The 19968-nt window shown below is 45.6% G+C and overlaps 1 protein-coding gene across 1 annotated transcript in view; it reads left to right on the top strand.

Annotated features, from left to right (window-relative positions):
• The window catches only part of GOLGA3 (golgin A3), a 27655-nt gene extending 7687 nt beyond the window's left edge, over nt 1-19968 (top strand). Inside the window, exons 6-24 of the mRNA XM_078611691.1 lie at nt 589-691; nt 2295-2601; nt 4000-4202; nt 4612-4749; nt 5403-5564; nt 6076-6444; nt 8232-8309; nt 8895-9158; nt 11162-11256; nt 11347-11560; nt 12230-12373; nt 13568-13765; nt 14461-14577; nt 15138-15277; nt 15578-15707; nt 15875-15997; nt 16647-16823; nt 17391-17548; nt 19206-19968. Coding sequence (XP_078467817.1) covers nt 589-691; nt 2295-2601; nt 4000-4202; nt 4612-4749; nt 5403-5564; nt 6076-6444; nt 8232-8309; nt 8895-9158; nt 11162-11256; nt 11347-11560; nt 12230-12373; nt 13568-13765; nt 14461-14577; nt 15138-15277; nt 15578-15707; nt 15875-15997; nt 16647-16823; nt 17391-17548; nt 19206-19362 — 3277 coding nt within the window. The 3' untranslated portion in view covers nt 19363-19968. The remainder of the gene's footprint in view (nt 1-588; nt 692-2294; nt 2602-3999; nt 4203-4611; nt 4750-5402; nt 5565-6075; nt 6445-8231; nt 8310-8894; nt 9159-11161; nt 11257-11346; nt 11561-12229; nt 12374-13567; nt 13766-14460; nt 14578-15137; nt 15278-15577; nt 15708-15874; nt 15998-16646; nt 16824-17390; nt 17549-19205) is intronic.

The following is a 19968-nucleotide window of genomic DNA, read 5'->3' as shown; positions in this document are numbered from 1 at the left end:
TACAGTCCAAATTGGCAAGAACATGTATTGAGTACACACTAATCAAAAAGAGTACTTTGCTAGTTTCAAGAAAAATGAATAAACCATGTCTGGAAAAAAAATGGCACCCAATTGCAATACATGACCCAGTGTCGGAGATGCGTGAATGGGGAGATGTGTGAATGGGGGTGATGCGTGAATGGGGAGATGCGTGAATGGGGGTGATGCGTGAATGGGAGATGTGTGAATGGGGAGATGTGTGAATGGGGGTGATGCATGAATGGGGCAACCTCAGCAGAGATTGAGCAGCGAGAGGAATGCACACATGCTTATTAACCCCATTGGCAAGTGCACTATGATGACAAATTGGGAAGATGTGATAATCGTTTGTAAGTGAACCTCAGATTTTAACAACAGTATGAGAAAATATAGGATTATAAATGGTCAACATACACATTTATGTTACTCAAACATGTCATATTTGTAATGCATAAGAACCTGTAGTAAAGGAGCTAATATTAGAAATCTGATGTACACCCTGTGACCTGTTTGATATCAAATGTAAATAACCATTCTGTTGTGTGGATAACTGTTTACTGTCCATTGCAGTGTTACTAATCTTACAGTGGAAAATGACGAGGTGTCCGAAATTTTGCGAGAGAAGACCCAATTGGAAGGCCAACTTGAGGCACTGGCTTCCGAAGCCAAACAGGTGAGACTGAAATTGTTTCCAGCTAAATGGCATTCAGTGCCATCATCTTCAATGCAGCACTGCCTTTCTGGGGCAAATAGGCTTCCGGGCCATGTAGACCTGAGTACCCATATTACTGGATAGGGACCCCCATACCAGTGAGGTACTTAACGAGAGGGATCGCAGAAAGGTATCGATGCACGTGAAGCACGGTCTCCCGTGGCTGTGTATCCACCAGCCAATCACATCTCTTGAGTCTGTGGCTCTCTGTGTGAGCCAGTGGGTCTCTGTGTGAGCCAGTGGGTCTCTGTGTGAGCCAGTGGGTCTCTGTGTGAGCCAGTGGGTCTCTGTGTGAGTCTGTGGCTCTCTGTGTGAGCCAGTGGGTCTCTGTGTGAGCCAGTGGCTCTCTGTGTGAGCCAGTGGGTCTCTGTGTGAGCCAGTGGGTCTCTGTGTGAGCCAGTGGGTCTCTGTGTGAGCCAGTGGGTCTCTGTATGAGCCAGTGGGTCTCTGTGTGAGCCAGTGGGTCTCTGTGTGAGCCAGTCAGTCTCTGTGTGAGCCAGTGGGTCTCTGTGTGAGCCAGTCAGTCTCTGTGTGAGCCTGTGGGTCTCTGTGTGAGTCTGTGGCTCTCTGTGTGAGCCAGTGGCTCTCTGTGTGAGCCAGTGGCTCTCTGTGTGAGCCAGTGGGTCTCTGTGTGAGCCAGTGGGTCTCTGTGTGAGCCAGTGGGTCTCTGTGTGAGCCAGTGGGTCTCTGTATGAGCCAGTGGGTCTCTGTGTGAGCCAGTGGGTCTCTGTGTGAGCCAGTCAGTCTCTGTGTGAGCCTGTGGGTCTCTGTGTGAGCCTGTGGGTCTCTGTGTGAGCCAGTGGCTCTCTGTGTGAGCCAGTGGGTCTCTGTGTGAGCCAGTGGGTCTCTGTGAGCCAGTGGCTCTCTGTGTGAGCCAGTGGCTCTCTGTGTGAGCCAGTGGGTCTCTGTGTGAGCCAGTGGGTCTCTGTGTGAGCCAGTGGGTCTCTGTGTGAGCCAGTGGGTCTCTGTGTGAGTCTGTGGGTCTCTGTGTGAGCCAGTGGCTCTCTGTGTGAGCCAGTGGGTCTCTGTGTGAGCCAGTGGGTCTCTGTGTGAGCCAGTGGATTTCTGTGCGAGCTTGTGGGTCTCTGTGTGAGCCAGTGGCTCTCTGTGTGAGCCAGTGGGTCTCTGTGTGAGCCAGTGGGTCTCTGTGTGAGCCAGTGTGTTTCTGTACGAGCCTGTGGGTCTCTGTGAGCCAGTCGGTCTCTGTGTGAGCCAGTGGATTTCTGTGCGAGTCTGTGGCTCTCTGTATGAGCCAGTGGGTCTCTGTATGAGCCAGTTGGTCTCTGTATGAGCCAGTGGGTCTCTGCAAGTCTGTGGCTCTCTGTATGAGCCAGTGGCTCTGTATGAGCCAATGGGTCTCTGTATGAGCCAGTGGGTCTCTGTGTGAGCCTGTGGGTCTCTCGGGAGATAGGTGTTGTGTAGGCGAAGGAGCAGGAGGTGCTAAGAATCACTCGCTATGAACAGGGCACCTAATGTAGCACATTTTGTTAACGTTACAGATTTCATGCCGTGTAAAACACCAATGCTGGCCGTCTAACAGCATGATTGCAATGTGCTGTGACAGGCCATGAAGGAGAAGACGGAGGTGCAGGCCACACTGGCAGCCTTGGAGGCGGAGCGCAGAGCGGAGCAAGCGCATGCTGCCTTGGGGGAGTCCAAGTGCAGTGAAATGGGCCAAGAGGTCCTCACCCTGAAACAGAAGTGCCTCGGTCTGGAGCAGGCCATGCTGTGTATGCAAACCAACCTTGAGCTCAAAAACAGCGGCCTCAAGAACCTGAGCAACGATCTCGGTGCCGCGGAGCAGCAGTATCAGCGTCTCCTGGGACGTTTAGAAGACCTGCAGAAGACTGTTGCTGACAAAGACAATTCGGGTGAGAAAATGTATCTGAAATGTGTAAATGAATATTGCTATTTAAAGCCTCGTTAAATAACGTCCGTGATTAAGTGGAGTGTTTAAAATGTATTTAATGATCGTTACGCTTAGTTACTGAGGAAAGCCTCACGGAGTCTAAAGACTCTCTTGAAGTAGGGCCCTGCCAAGTTTTAGCACTCGGGGGAGATGCTGCTGCTGCTGCTGTGTAATCCCAATTGATGAACTAACAGGTATTTTTTTCAGCATTGGGATATTTATCCAATACCAGTACCAGTGTGTGTTTTTTAGCTATGGGAGGGAAACCACAGAACCCAGAGGAAAGCGATGCAGAACAGGGGGAGTACATACAAACTCCACGCAGAAAGACACCCAGGTCAGGAATTGAACCCAGGCCCTTCTTGCTGTGTGGCACGAGCATCACTACTGCGCCACCCTGCCGTTTTGTACAGTGTCCACGTGTACAGTAATCCCCTGATTGACGTCTCCCCCTTTAGCGTCGTTTTTCAAATTACGTCGTCACTTTATTAACATCGCTACCCGATTTGCGTTGCCTCAACCCCACACTTACGTCGCTGACAGCATCGTCCGTCTTATCTCGTATCCATTGCCTCTCGGTCTTTGCCTCCACCTACCTTGTACGTTTCTTTGATTTATGTCGTCTCAATATCCGTCACAAACTTTCAGCAACGCATCCCCGGCGTAGATCGGGCATTACCGTGTGTCTCACTCATTGAGTGAGTCGATGCTTAGCATCGGATATGACACGAAGCCATCGGTGGAAATTACACATTTCTATGGCAGGAGTACATTTATCTTTCAAACAACTACTGTTGGCAATGCAAAGGGATCCTAATTGTATCAATCCTGGAGAATGATCGGTTGAATTGCCCCTGACCAAGATTTGATCCGTGACTCCTGACTTAGTTAAGATGCAATTGTTTATTTGTGATGTACAGTGTATTAACAATCAATACAATAAGCTTTGTATAACATAATATCCATTAGAGAGTGTACATCTAGTTCTTACACCCAGGTCACATGCTGATGTATCTGTAACTTAATTTTACGATGAACGATTTTTTCAAGTTGTTTGATGTTATTACAGGAAATAAATGTAATTTGATATTGATTTATTTTTTAGCTCCGTTTTTGATTTATTTTGTAATGTGGTTGCTTTTGCTCCGGTTTTTATTTTGTTATTTTTCTTTGCTTTATATTTGCTTCATTGCTGTACTTTGTTTTCATATCCTCTTCTTTTTTGAGACGTTGGTGATCCAAATCACTCTTGCAGATGAGGCAACCCTGTTCTCATGAGTTGTTGCGCGATTAAACAGAATACACTTGAAATGATGGGGTGTGTGGCTGAGCCGGCGGAGTCTGTCTTTTCCCTTTGTAGTTCACATGCTGCGGCAGAACATGTCTTCCATGCAGCGGCAGCTGCAGCAGGTGCAGGTGGAGCGCTCTGCGCTTGCTTCACAGCTCACCATCAGTCAGGGGGAGATCGCAACGCTCATGCAGGCGCGCGACTGGTACCAGCAGCAGTTGTCGCTTGCCCAGAAGTCACGGGTGCAGCTGCAAAGTGAGCTTATCAGCATCCAGGCAAGGGACTGCATTTTTTTCTTGAGTTTCATGCAAGACAAGTTCATAATAAACGTTTTTGGGTTTAGATCGCGTTATTTATAAATAACCCTCCACCACCCGACACGGCCAATCAGCAAAAAAGTGTCACGTTGACAAAAAGACAAATAGTTCACTACTTTAGCCCACGGGTGTGTTGAAGAGTGAAACCACAACATTTACAATTTTTGAGTATGACGTTTCGCTGGTAATTGCATCCAGCATCATCGGGCAATTCTAACCCAAAAACGTTTATTATGAATAATATTGGTCGCGAAAGCCTACGTGTTAAGCAAGACAAGTTGTTGGGTATTGGGGAATTTTTCTGTTTTATTTTTTATTTGTGTGTGTGTCACTTATTGCTTTGACATATTCTGCAATTCTTTTTTAGGCTGGGAATGCCAATCAGACGGGACTCATGGAACAACTGAAATTGGAAAACCTGGCCTTAGCCCAGCAGCTGTCAGAATCTCAGCAAAAATCTCTGAAAGAAAAAGAACAGATTGCATTGCATCTTCAAACGATCGAGGTAAAACTATTAATCCTAATCGGCCATGATCAATCCATGACTGGATGAAGGGCTCCCCAATCTGCTGGCACCTCACGATCCTGTGATGTAACAATCCAGTCATGTTCAAAGCCGTTGATTCCACCACACCTCGCCAACACTTTCTGCTGTCCGCCAGATCCCACAGCTGCCGCACAAGTCGATACCGAATGACCACCAAGATCTGCCCTGACTGTATCTCACTATCAGACCTTAGGTCTTCTCTTCCCTTTGGTCGCCAATGTCAGAGACCACTGCAATGTCTGTCTGGACAAGCAGGCCTCCCTCGTCCTGTTCACGCCCAGCGCAGCCATTCTTTAACACTTACCTGCCATGTTCTCTTCCCAACTTCCAAGTTGCTCACTATCCTCCATTCTGCATATCCCATCCAGCACAGTCATTTTTGCTTAATCGTATCGTAAAAATCGTACCTGCCACGTTCTCTTCCAGACTTCTAAACTTGTGCATTGATTTCCCTATCTTGCCACGAAATGCCTAGCCTTCGTCTCAAGACGACACCTGAAATGCCGGCAACTTCTTAAGACATGTCGGCGCATTGATGCTGTTTTTCGACCACGCTTGCTCAAGCGCATACACAAAAAGTTATATTTTGTTGTGGTGTTCTTTGGTGGCAGGCTGACTTGTTGGACCAAGAGAAGACGGTGCAGCACATTGAACAGGCCAAGGCTCTGGTGGAGCAAGACCTCGCACAGCGGGTGGAGAAATTCGAAGATGAGCGCTTGCAGCTGATAAAAATGGCTGACTGTGCAACTCACTTACAGAAGGAGATGGACAAGGTTATTTGCATCGGTTTCATCATGAATTGCGTAAACTGGCCAGTGGCTCACTATTACAGTGAGCGGCTCGCAATTGGAAGGTTGGGAATTCAAATCCTTGTTGGGGGTTGACCCCTGAGAGTTGAACCAAACGTAATCTGGAACGTGGAACTGGTTTTAACCGTACATTTTCCGAAGCCAAAACTGAAAACTGAACTAAAATGTTTTTTTTTTGTGCTCTGGAATGAAAACCCAAAAGCAAGAATGTAATTACCAGTTAAATATGGTTAAAATAACTACATATTACACTTTGCAGCTAAGGTGTTAAAACCGTTAACACAACAATACATTCATAGAGATACAGAGACACACACAGACATACAGAAACACGGACGCAAGTACAATCACAAGGAGACATTATTTTGGCCCTACGCCTTTTTCTTGGTTACTTTCATTAGTAGTTTGGGCCAAAACGTCGTCTTCTTCACGTGTAATGCTTTTGTAGGTCAAGACATGTCATGTGTTTGTGTAGATGCGGCTGACCGTGCATCAGAAGGATCTACAGCTGCAGGCCCTGGAGCATGAGCATGTGAGCATCATGGAGCAACTGTCGAGCAGCCAGGAGGCCCTGCATGCCAAGGAGCATGCCATGCACATTCTACAGGCTCAATATGACCTGCTCGGCTCCCAGCTCGTCGACCTGCAGGCAGAAATGAACGTCAAGGACGACAGCATCGAGTTCCTTCAAAACACGAAGCTGGTGCTCGAGGTGGAGTTGCAGGCGGCGCGTGCGGAACATCAAGCGGTAGGTGAAGGACTGGGCCAGCTGGAAGATTGCGCCAACACAACAACACAAGATCTGCAAGAGCTCAGACAACAGCTGACGGTCAAGGGAGCGCAGGTGACGTCACTTTACGTGTGGTTTTATCACGATGATGTTGCTTGTTTATCCAGAAAACCTCAATGAGTCTCAAGACTTTTCAGGAGGGTCCTGCCAAATTTGTGCGCAAAAGGGAACGATGTTGCTGCTGTGTGTAATCTCAATTGAGTAATTTGCAGGTAATTTTTTTCAGCTTTAGGATGCGTGCCCAACAACCAGTTTACATTGCCCGTTTTTTTTCCAAGTAACCCGGAGAACCCAAAGTACCCAAAGTTGAAATCCTTCCAGGAACGGGGGAGAGAAACATACAAACTCTACCCAGAGAGGCGACCCAGCAGGGAATGAAACCCCCCAAGTCCTTGCTGTGAGGCACGAGTGTTGCCACTGGGCCACCCTCCCCGCCACCTTTGATGTGAATTGTAGTTGTGAATTATAATTAAACTTACGTCTGCTGATGATTACGCTTTTCGTACAAAAATGATCCAAATGTAGTGTTAATCATGTGGACTGAAAATTTATACTTGTAATTTTAAAACATTGAATCATAGAGGGAGTAAAATGCAATGATAATGATAATTTTTGCATTATCATCAATGATAATTTTCATGAAAATTGCTAGATATTTTTCACAGGCAGGGAGGACATTTTTTATTGAATTTGGACTTGAAATACGTGCACTTTTTCACTCACTTGTGAAGATATAATCAAGAGGCACGAAGGAACCACTGACAAGTTGGAAGGCACCCAACAATTGCTCCGTCTCTGCTGTCCTCTATACTATGATGATATTTTCAGCCATTTAATACGTTTTATACATTCGGGAGGAAACTGGGGTACCTGGAAAAAAAACTGTGCTTGGAAGGGGGCAACGCTGTATCCCCGTAAAGCTAGAAACACGGAGATTAATCTACTTGCTGTACTGTTACCTCCTGGCAAGCCAGAGTATGGTGACCACGACGTCTGTTGGAAGGGAGTTTCACGACGTTTGTGTGATCCACCAACCCTCGTATTGCGATGTTTGGCCAACTCCATTCATGAGTGTTTACACATTTTACTACGTCGTGTGAACCCTTTGTATCATGGTTGCATTTAAGAGCATATTCATCGTTAACCATGTTATTACAACCAATTGTGTTAAAAAGCACCTGTTTGTGCCATTTCTAGGTTCAAGTTTCTGTTATACTGGTAGGAACCTCCTGGTTACACCAGCCCACAGGGGATTATTGTGTCAGTCTGTCCGTCGTCCATCCAAAAATGGGAGGGGTGTGGCTGGATGGAGAGGGGTGGGGAGGGGCTGGGTGGAGAGGGTAGGGTGGGGAGGGGCTGTGTGGGGAGGGGAGGGTGGGGAGGGGCTGGGTGAGGAGGGTGGGGAGGGGCTGGGTGGGGAGGGTGGGGCTGGGTGGGGGGTGGGAGGGGTGGGGCTGGGTGGGGAGGGGCTGGTCACCCCGTGGTGCCCTTATAAAACTCAACGTTTAACCTACTCACGCCGGTTTGTGCCCGCCCTCACAGTCGGGCATATTTGCGGAATACACGACGCCGCCGTTGACCCTGGCCATTGACCGAGCAACCCAACGTTCCTACCAGCTCCCTCCGCAGGACAATGTGTTTGAGTTGGGTGTATCAGGCAGGCCATAGGAGCGTGGAATTTCCACCACTGGTTTAGGGCTGTGAACAAGGAGCACAGCACCACCTCGGTGCTCATTTGAGTTGGAGGTCACGGTGTGAGAGTGTTGGCTGGAGAGGTCTGCATGTTTATTGCGTAGGGTTGTGCTCATGTTTATATTATTTTACTGTGTTGTTTTTTTTAGATTGAAACAATTCAGGAAGAAAATAAAAAACTTTTGAAGCAGGTTCACAAGGTGAAAGACCAGTTAACGCAACAAAAGGTGAATATCAGATCATATGAGCACTTTGCATGCTACAGTAACTTGTCAAAACTCGTGATATTTTTTCTCGCCTATTACTGGCTTGGCCCAAGTAAAGAACACATCTTCTATTGTGGAGCGATGGCTTCTCCGCAAGACCTGCCTGTCCAATGTGCACCGGTCATGCGGTGTTCCAGAAGCGCTCGCCGAGTGAAAAATACGAGGAAACATTTTTGTAAGTTATAGAATCTGAGCGCTTAATGCTGAAGTGAAATAGTTGTGCATTGCAATTTCAATTAAATTAAAGGAAATGAAAACTGTGACTCTTTTTTGAGCCGATCTTCCCTAACTTTGAAAATAAATATCCTCCCTTTATGTGTAGTGTGTTATGGACACTTTAAAAGCAGGTAAAGCCATTTCCATTATGTTTACGAATCTGATCTAAATAATATAATGCCTCCTCCACTATTGCTGAAAGTAAACGTTGGATGGAAACATGGCCGCCACCATGTGTCAGTTTCACTGCGGCCAGCGAATTTTTTACGCGGAATGCACGTATCCTGAAAATGAGGTGTAATTATACCCGTCGCTTCTTTCTATGTGAAGGTGATGGTTGAAGCTTACAGGCGAGATGCCACTGCCAAGGAGCAGCTGTTGAAGGAGCTGAAAACGGCAAAACACAAGCTGGACCTGGAAGTGAGAGGCCTACGTGGGGAGCTGCTGAGTTTCAAAGCTGAGCGCGAAACCTGGGTGAAGGAGCAAGATCATCTGAATAATGAGCTGAGGCAGCTGAGGGAACATCTGACTGCCATGGAAGATGAGGTTCTGCGAGCGAGTCGAGAGAGATCTCGCGTTGAGGGGCAACTGCAGGTACTGTCTAAACTGAGAACTGTAACCTTCACCCTCCAAATGCCATGCTAACTCGGGGGTGAGTTGCTTGCATATATCCATCGATTTTATAAAAGCCAGGCGTTCCGTTTGTCCCTCAACTAAATTATGAGAGCCTTTTAGAAGGCCTGACTCAAATATATAGAAAGTGGACACCCCCCCCCCCCCCCCCAGGTGTGGGGGTAAAAAGTTTACAAAATTGTCAACCCCCCCCACCCCAATTATTTTCTTTTGTAGGCATATATGCCTACACACTCTACATACAATAGAGTCGGTAGTATCTGCACACTTTGGGAGGGGGGGAGAAGAGGACATCAGTGGGGGTAAGCCACGAAGTGCCGAGAAGCCCTCTGTAGGAGCTAGAGTAAGGTGGCCTTAGGCCGCCGAAATTCTAGTTTAAAAAAAATAAATTCCCGCCATTACCATTAAGACCAAAAAGAGGCAGTTGACAGCGTGTAATAGCATTACATAGCCAGTTTACAGCGTGTAATAGCATTGCATAGCCATTTACAATGTGTAATAGTATTGCATAGCCACTTACAGCGTGTAATCGTATTTAAATGATATTTATATCCCGCCCGGTGGCTCGGCAGGAGAGCGCGAGGGGTTCCTAATTGCAAGGTTGCGAGTACGAACCCTCGTCGCGCGTTGACTCTGCCCGTCATCCCTGCTGCGAAATGAAATGGATACTACTTGTGGGGGAAACCAACAGTGGTCACCCGCTTGAAATACTCGCCTGTGCCATAGGCACGCGGAGTTTCCACCACTGGCTCAGTGCTGTTAATGGGAGATGAGAACCACCACCTCGTTGCTCATTTGAGCAGAAAATCACTTGGAATTGTATTTATTGTTATGTTATTTATATACTTATATTGTAATAATGTTACAATAAATACAAGTGCTGCAAGGCTAAAACACCATTGAGATCACCGCAAATCACGAGCCAGTGCTGGAATTGAAACTGCTTGGTGTGTGATGTGTTTGCAGAGCGTGGTTACGCGGCTAATAGCTCGGCAGCGTTGCTTTGCACGCTGTTTTTTTTGAGGTTTTGCGGTTTGATTATTTGAAAATTGTTATGGGCCCCCAAAAAGCCACGGTATATCACACGATATATCACACGGTACATCTGTCCACATTATTTCCAGGATCCACTGTGCTAATTGCACAATGAACAGCATTGTCATTGGACCACTTTTTGCAAATATTTTGTCTTTATGTAAGTAGCCAACTTTGCTAATCGGAGGTGCATCATCACCAGCCAAGATCAATCCAGAATCATGATCAGAATATTTATTGACACAGGAGGAATCCGATGAGCTATAAGGATTACAGATGCCCAGTAGGGGCAAATCAGATCGTTACACCAAACAAACAAACAATACAAAAACACGATAGGAGTGCAAAGTCTAAGAAAGGTAAACAAATGGCTTTAAAAAAATAATTCGCTTCTTTTTTAGAAGCAACCTGGCCACAAATGATAGCTCAACGATGTTGCTTATCATGTTGAAATATATAGCAGCCAAATTATCTTTGTAATCCAGATGCTCTGGTGGATGAAGAATTTCCAAACTGCTGACGCAACCACCTTTCAGTGCAATATTCCATCCAACACTTGTCCATGAATTGATTTCATCGCTCAACCTCGTCAGTGGACATCATTTTTTATGCGTTTCATCTGTTGGCTGCCAAATTTATGTTTTTTTCTTTACTAGCGTCCATGTACCCTTTTAGGTGTGAATCCATGTGTTCTTCTTTCTGACTAAATGTAATGCTGGGGATACATCTCTCCGTGCTTTGCACACTTTTCTGGTGCTGTTTTATGTTTTTGTTGGTGACTGTTTCTGAACCATTGCCATTGCAGGTAGTCCACACTTATTTACTGTTTCTTATTCAGTTTTCCAAAACTCACCCCTGATGCGCTCTCGTTCACATTAACTGCCTTAATTTGTAATACAGAAATGTGTGTGCTCCATTTGTACATGCAGTCACTACAGTCAGAGATGTCATCAATGTCATCCACGAGTCAGGAGAATGAGGAGTTGAAGACACAGCTGGATCACCTGCAACGAGAGGCTAGAAAGTAAGTTTTTCACATTTCCCACTTAACTTTTTACGACTCATTTTTTTTGACGGTCAAGATACTTTTAACGATTTTTCGTTTTGTTTGTAGAGCCATAACAGAGCAAAAGAACTGCATGAAGAAGATTGGAACGGATTTGAATTCCGCACAGAAAGACTTGAAGCTTAAGCACAAAGCGTATGAACATGCCGTGAGCATATTGAGCAGAAAACTGCAGGAGGCACTTTCTGCGAAAGAGACTGCCGAATTAGAACTCAACAAGTTACAGGCGAACGTTGCAGCCTCCAACACGCATCCTACTGCAGTACGTCTTTGCTTTCAACTGATTTAATGTGATGTGGTTTTTAAGTACATGTTTTTATCCCAGATTCAAAATATATCAGTTTTGTCCTTTGCGCGCACGCGTGTGTGTGTGCGTGCTTATTGTGTACTTGTTGATGTGCGATCTTTTGAAAAGTGAGTTTGCTTGGAACTTGGAATGCGTTTTGGCCACAAACATGCTAGAAATTTTATTTAAAAAATTGTGTTGTAAAATGCACAAACCTATTAAATAATTCCACAATCTGAGCGTAGCTTTCGTGCTAGCAAATGCCCAAGTGGAGACGGTCTGATCTTCACCCCCCCCCCCCAATGACATTTACCGTTACCTTGAAGGAAGGGTCTTGAGGATTTGAAACTGTCATTGTGCAAAGAGTAATGAAGAGACACATCCTTTGATGCTGCATTGTCTCGTGGCTGTTGTGTGGTTTTTACACCATGTCTAACATAATTGTTATTCTGAAACATTTAAACTTAAACCACCATCAATACCGACGAAATTTGGTGCCACAATTCCTCAATTACGACAGATGAATCTGCCCTTCTTTTGCATACTCATTATCTACGCAAAAAAAACTCGCAAATGCTCAATTTACCGAATGAATTTTATACACATTAAAATAATGCTCTCTTTTTACATTTTATATTTTTGAAGGAACATGTGGAGTCCCTTAAGTCGGAGCTGTGTGCTGTCGTGGAAAGGAAAGACATGCTTGAGAAGGAACTCCAAGAAGTGATTGCATCAACAAGCCGGGACTTGGCAGAGAGCCGTACCAAGATGTTAGACATGGAAGGAGAGGTGAGATTTGCTTGTCTCTTTCGGGGTTTGAAATGAGACGGGTGCCCACTTTTTTTACCAATTTTTCTTTTCAATGAAATTGTTTGTATGGCATGAAGATATTTAGAAGAACATGTTTTGCATTTACTTCTATTTTATTTTAGTTTCTACTTGATGAGGCTTCATTCTCCAGACGTATTCCGTTTCTACGTGGTAATGGTTAATTGTAGGAAGGCACGGTGTTGAAAGCCAGTGATTGTTCTTAGCACCCTTTCACTGCTTCCGCACCTACCCAGCTATTGCCATGGCGCCAGAAGTGCCGTGGGCTGGGGTCTGGTTTGTTTGGAGACACGGCAGGGAAATAAATGTCGTCATCGTTGTACTGAGCGTGATGATGATAATCGTAGAGAACTCCCCACGTTTAAACACCGAGTAGTAATTTTTATTACAGAGGGAGAATTATTATTTTTCTGCTTGTTTACCCGGGAAGGCCTCATTTAGACTCCTTTTTTGGGATTAATCTTGCAAAGTTTTACCAATCGGGGACAATGTTGAGTTGTCATCCCAGTTGAGTGATTTGCATGCCACGTTTAATATTGGGATGTTTTGGCCAATACCAGTTTAATGTTGTGTTTTTTTTTGTTATGGGAGGTAACTGCATAACCCATAAAAAACCCATGCAGAGCAAACCAACTCCACATAATTGTAGGTTTTTACCCTTTTAACTGGTACAAAACTGACACCTTTATTCAAGGCATCATGTTTGCAATGACCACAACACAAGTAGTCAATAAAGCAAACAAAAAGAAGCAACTCTGATAAGGATAATAATATGCACTGTCCTTGAAGTTGATTGGCCCACACCCGAGACGGCTTTCTTTAGAGCCTAGTCCCCATTGGTGTAGGGCCAGATGACACCAGAGTTGCTTCTTTTTGCTTTATTGACTACTTGTGTTGTGGTCATTGCAAACATGATGCCTTGAATAAAGGTGTCAGTTTTGTACCAGTTAAAAGGGTAAAAACCTACCATTATATTTTGCCACTGGTAAAAGAGATCTCATAGTGTAAATGTTCAACTCCACATAGAGAGAGGGCCCGAGTCAGGCATCGAACCTGGGACCTTCTTGCTGTGAGGAACAATTGTTCCCAATGCACTGTCCCGCTACCACCCTCTTCTATTTCCCACCGCACGTGGCTGTCTGTGTCTGTATGCAGCTGGAGAAGCTTCACGGTGCCAACAGGCGCGTTCGCAGCCTGGAGCAGCTGAATCGGCGGCTGGCGCTCGAGCTGGAGCACGAGAGGGGGCGTCTGGCGGGGACGATGCGCTCGCACGTGGCTCTCAAGGAGCATGCTGCCATGCTGCAGGCTGCAGTGGCTACCCGTGAGGCCCACCTGCGCCAGCTCAGCCTGCAGGTGAGCGTCGTGGGCACAGGCTGTGGCCGTGGATATTGTGGTGGAGAAATGTTTTTAATCTGTGACTAACACCCAAGACACTAATACACAATGTGACACAAATTCTGAACGCAAAACACAATCACACGAATTGAAATGTGACGCGTTAGTGCTCTTGACATTTTGTGCGGCAGTCGCCTGTAAATGACATATTTTTGGTCATTTTACTTGCGCAGTTTTCAGAATCTAATGCTTATCAGTTGTCGGTAATGTCACAACCAATCAGGGAAGCTGTATTGGTGAAGTGTGTCCTGTAGTGCGATGTTCACACTGGGGCGGCGACGCGGCTCAGCGGCAGCGCTGCCAGTGCTCGTGGATGAGGGTTGCAGTTCAAACCGGGCAGGCTGTCCTGGTTAATATTGCAGTTGTGTGTATCAACCAAAGTATCTGCTGTCTGCTTTTAGTGGGCATTAAAGATCGCGTGACGTTATTCGGAAATAGTAGGCCATTTTGTGCGCCAGCATCATGGTGCAAATTTGCCAAATTTGAAGAATTGCCCCAAAATCGCCTCAATCGGGATAACACGTTGCAACATCGTCTCCCACAGTGAAATTATCGCAGACCATGTGAAACACAGCATCTTCCTGGTAACCTTGCGCTGCGGGAATGGCGGCAATACCGAATTGTATCACATTCTAAATGAAATTAATGTGCAGGTTCAAGCTGTACTGAGGCAGAAGGAAGAGGAAGACTGTCGCATGAAGCAGATCGTGCAGTCTCTGCAGACCTCGTTGGACAAGGAGCAAGAAAATGTGGCCGACTTAAAACATCTGGTATTTATGAAAATGTCGCATTATGCTTGCAAGGGGAGCGATTGCTTATCACGTGGTTTACAAGCCCTGTCGTCATCATCAGCCACCTCTCATGATCCTGCAATGGAACAATCCATCCAGCAGTTGTACATGAACTGATTTCACAAACCCTGCAGATGGCAAATTTTCTGGACAATTTTCATCGATATTTTTTTTTTTACTTCAGCCACTAATACACCGCATACATTTTGCAAGTGTCATTTGTAATGCTGGTAATGCTACATTTCCGGTTATTTCGCAAGAAGGTTGCAAGTTTAAACCCTCGTTGAGGATCGACTCGACTCACAACCCTCCATAGTCAATAAATTGAGAATCACTTTGTGGGAAGTCAACGGTGGTTATCCTGTGGATAAACTCAGCCCTGCCAGGGGACTGTGGACTTGGCACCATTGTCTCGGAGGGCTGCACACAGAAGATTAGCACCACCACAATGCCCTTGATAAGGACATCTCCGCGTAATTTTCATATTGAATGGTACGTAGCTGTTTTGCTGTGTTCTTAATGCTCTTGTCCTTTATTAGGTGTCCTCCACCAAGTGCGAGGCAGCAGACAATCGCCGCCACTTCAAAGCAGCTTCCTTGGAATTGGCAGAGCTTAAAAAAGAGCTTGCCACGAAGCAAGGGATGATGAGCAATATGCAGGAAGAATTGGAGGAATTAAGGCAAGTACATGAAATCAGGGTCCACACGTCGGCTCGTTTGTAATTTGGGTGGCGCAGCGAGTGACACTTGCACCTCGCAGCAAGAAGGACCTGGGTTTGATTTCCGACCGAGATGCCTTTCTGCATGGAGTTCAACCCCCACCCCGTTCTGCATGCGTGGCTGTCATATGATAACATGGGAATTATTTTCTCCCCTCACCTCACCAACATTTCTATATTTTTTTACAATTTGGATCTTTATTGTAGAACTTAAGGGAAAAAAACAATACTTAGTGGCTTAGAAGTTGTCATTGTGCCCAGGCTAAAGGAGGCATCTCGCGAACGGGAGGTGACGGAGCTGCTGCAGGAGTTGGCGGAAGTTCGCACGGAAGTGAAGACGCTGCAGATTCGACTGCGCGACGAGACTCGGCAGCTTCCCGACACTCAAACGGTACAGTTCAATTCCAGATTTGAAGTTTTCGTGACTGCAAGAATCCATACTCTTTGGTTCTTTCGGTAAAGTCACGTAGGTGAAAAAATAAAAGAACCAAAGGGTAGAATTCAACACTCGGTCGTCGGAACCGGGAATGAATGAAAAGCCTGGTGTGTCACTTTCAGTTGGAGGACGTGAAGTGGCAGTGCGAGCAGAAGGACGTCGAGATCCAGACGCTGAGGCAGCAGCTCTCCGGAGTGGAACACAGGAGTCGCATGGAAACGGAGAGTGCCCAGGCTGCTACACAAGTAAGGTTAACAGGCCTCTACTCCGCATTGTCAAATCTGTCGCGGGGGGCTATCACAGATGTGCTTGCTGCTGGCGGTGTGATAGCAATGCCAGGCAGCGGGATGGCGCTGTGGTAACACTCGTTTGATTTCCGACTCTGATGCCTGTCTCCGTGCAGTTTGTAAGTTTCTTCCCCTGTTTTCCATGGGTTTCCTCTCGTTTCTTTGGGTTTTATTCCGTAGCAAAAAAAACATGTGGCATTGGCCAAACATCCCAATGAAAAATTACCTGAAACTATTCAATTGGGATTACACACAACAACATTGCCCCCTCCTGTAAAAGAGTCTTGAGGCTGGGCCTTTCCTGAGTAAATACGCACGGTATATTCATGGCCATGTGGCTCAATAGTAGATCACGCTGCTTGCAATCGGAAGGTTGCGAGTTAAAATCCTGCTTGGGGGTTGACTCACTTCGGCCCATCATCTCTCAAGGGGACGATAAAATTGATACCAATTTGTGGGGAGGTTAACAGTCGTTGTCCGATGGATAGACTCTCTCTCCATGGAAATGCAGAATTTACATCACTTGCTCACTTGGGTCAGTGGAGTACATGAGCACTGTCTCGTTTGTGTAGAAAATAACTTTGACTTTTGATTTGTGTCTGAAAAGGAAGCGAGGTCAGAAGCGGAGCTCCTGCGAGAAGCGCTCGCTCAGACTCGCAAGGAGAAGTTTGTAGCGGCAGCGCGTGTGAGGCAGCTGCAGAGCAGCATGAAGGTGGTGCTGCAGCAGAACGAGCAGCTCAAATTGGACCTGCAGCAGATACAACAGCCCCTATCGTTGAGCAGGGTACTTGCAACAACACATTACACGCCACGGCAAAACCTCGTATCGTCTCATTATATTTCTGCCTTTTTTTGTTGTTGAAAACTTCAGTGCAAATTAAATTGCAGTGTGTTAACACTTTAATCGCCTGAACTCAATGTTGAATTTTTTTGTACATTAATTTTGCTATAAATGTGTTTTTTAAAGTAATATTTCTGAGCCTAACATTCATTACAGGAAATCTATTTATTTAAAAAATTATTTAATTTTTTAAAACAGTTTTCTATTCCGTCATGCAAATGATTTTTTTTGCTCTGATTTCTAGTTGGTTATTTTTGCAATGAATCGCTGTACTTTTTCATATTTTGTGTATTAGTTTATTAGCACGGTTGGCTACGTACAGTGGGAAAGAAGTGCAACGTACATACATGCGTACAATTGCTTTTGAATGCACACCTGGTTAAACGTAAATTTGAAACCTTGCCCTGTAATGCATGATGGAATAGCAGAGTTGAAATGTAATACTGAACGTGTATAATGCAACACTGAGATGCATTCAGTAATCTTTGCTATAATCGTATTTCAATTCAGGCTGCGGGTGTGGCGAGCACATTGCCTGGTTCTGGCAAGAGCTTGCACATCCCACAATGCCCTGTTCCGGCTGCGCTCCTGGAGGAGTTGCTGAGGCCCCCAAATCCGGCCCCAGCTCAGCCCTTGGCCAACCTGCAGAACTGCCTGCAAAAGCTGAGGTCTGTATTTGATTCATTCGTAATGGAGCTAGCATCTGTTGTGGTTGTGGACAACTTGTTCTCCAAGCCTGATGATAGTGAAAAGTAATATACCAATGTGTTTCAAGAAGGTGTTTAACCAGTATGTACTACCTGCTTATTATATGATTAATAAACAAGGTAATTAACGATAAAAATAGCAGAACAGCGGACAGTACACACACAAACATGGAGAGAAACGTGGTTAGAACTACAGATTTAGAAAGAGGAATATATGGATTAGAGAACTTTGGCAGGCTAATGACGTCATCCCAACTATTCAGAGAAGTGAGCTTGGGCAGAAAGCTTTGCTGGAAGGGATGACGGCCGATGGTTAATAATTATGGGGAGGGGGGAGTGGCAGCCATGGAATGGAGGCGATGGATCAATAACAGAAGCTTGTGCGCAGGTGCCGGCTGTATTGTTGCGTTGGAAGTTCGTGAGAGGTGATGACGGCTTGGGGAGGCCTTCGTCCAGCAGTCAGCTGGTCATTGCTGATGACGATGTTGAATATCTGTTGTGTGAATTGTCAAATAATCTACAGGAAACACACTGTTAATCTACTCGGATCATACTGGTAATTCTCATGGGGGCGTTTCGGTGGCGAGATGTTACCTACCACCACTGGTGGAGCCAGTGGGGGGGGTGGGGTGGCACGTGCCCCCCCCAATGAGCCGATCAAAATCCCTAATTTCGATCGGATCATTGGGGTTTATTAGTAATAAATCGGCATTTTGCGACCCCCACTGCCACTGTGTAGCATATTATTACGTGCCAGGGACTCTGAGATGATAGAACAATAGTCTGAGTCCACAATTGGCAATAAGTAACGGAAAAGCAGTTATAAGTGACTCACAGAATTGTGCGCAGTTGTGTATACAGCACACGACTTCCCTGAAGGCATTCACCTTCAGCGAGCGTGATGCCGATCACACAACGCGGTTCGAATTCTACCCTCGATCGATGGCTGCGCCATCGCCGCACACGCGTCGAATAAAAAGCAAGGGACAAGTCCTTACTAACAAATTCTATCATTTTTCATTGCTGGAGAGGTTGCCCCCCCCTACCTGAAAATCCTGGCTCCACCATTGCCTACCACACCCGGTATAAAGGAGGTCGAAAGTTTGATCCCGACCCTAACACCTGCTGTATTTTGGAGTTTGCATGTTATTCCTGTGGTCACTTGAATTTTCCTCCAGGTCCTCTAATTTTCCGAAAACTTGCATTGAGTGTTTGGCTGCTATAAATTTACACGTGATAAGTCAGTTCGCCGAGCTTGTCATTTGTGGCCAGGTCACTTCTGAAAAAGAGCTCAGTGGGCCTTAGCTAGGAAAATAAAAATAGTAATTGGAGAGCTGGTAGTCCACGTGAAAACCACTGGCAATCCACTTGAAAAGAGCTAGTAATTCACGTGAAATGGGCTGTGGGGGACATTTAAAAAACAGATGGAGGGGACGACATCAGTTGGTGTGCAAGGTCCTGGGCAGATCTTTACGTCACAGGATTGTGAAAGGTGGTGGCGATTTGGGGAGGCTTTTCACCAAAGCTGATGATGATGAACTGTGAAGTCCGACTTGTTAGTTGAAGACACGTAATCGTGATGCGCGACTTGACGTGGCGTGTTTGTGTGCTGCTCTAGGTTTGAGATGGAAACGCTGCAGCAGCAGATGGAGGAGCACACGGTGGCTGTGCACGAGTCGGTGTCGTCATGGACAGAGCTGGAGGGACAGCTGAAAGATCTGAACACGGCCGATGGGTCCACACCAGCGCTTGTAGAACAGCAGAGCGTGGACTGAGGGTGCCCATACATGAATTCAGCATATTTCGTTCAAACCCTTGGAAAATATATTTAATTAAGTGAACTTTATTATTTTTTCTTTTGCAGATGGTTCTGTAACAAGAAATTAGTATCGCAAATAATAACCGTATTCTGCTCCAAACCTTGCCAAATGCACGAACATTTACAACGACAACAGCAGGAATGATTGGCTGCAGAATCTGAACAACATCCTGGTCGCACAATTGACTGTTTAAAACCATCAGCATTTTTGGGTAACACATATACGCATACTTGTATAAATCTGATTCACGGATGGGGAGTAAAGTCGATGTGTGGGGTGATTGTGATATATATATCATGTTCCCTGCCACTGAATACATTTGTTGGGTGTTTTTTTAATGGAACACTACACTGCATGCTGGAATAAAATAGATTTTTTCTTTTAAATAATCAAATGTTAAGGTTGGAAAATCAACAATTGTGGTGTATTAAAATGAACTTTCAACACATTTATGAGCAACCAAATGTTTTCTATATTCAGGTTTGGTGCAATGCAGGCATTTTGGGTTTCCCCATTACTTTTGGCATTGTCTTGATATTTAATAAAACCACAATATCCCCG

This window comes from Lampetra planeri, chromosome 37 (genome assembly GCF_965212315.1).
Source record: "Lampetra planeri chromosome 37, kcLamPlan1.2.h2, whole genome shotgun sequence".
NCBI classification, from domain to species: Eukaryota; Metazoa; Chordata; class Hyperoartia; order Petromyzontiformes; family Petromyzontidae; genus Lampetra; species Lampetra planeri.
This window is presented reverse-complemented; position numbering and strand designations above follow the sequence as displayed.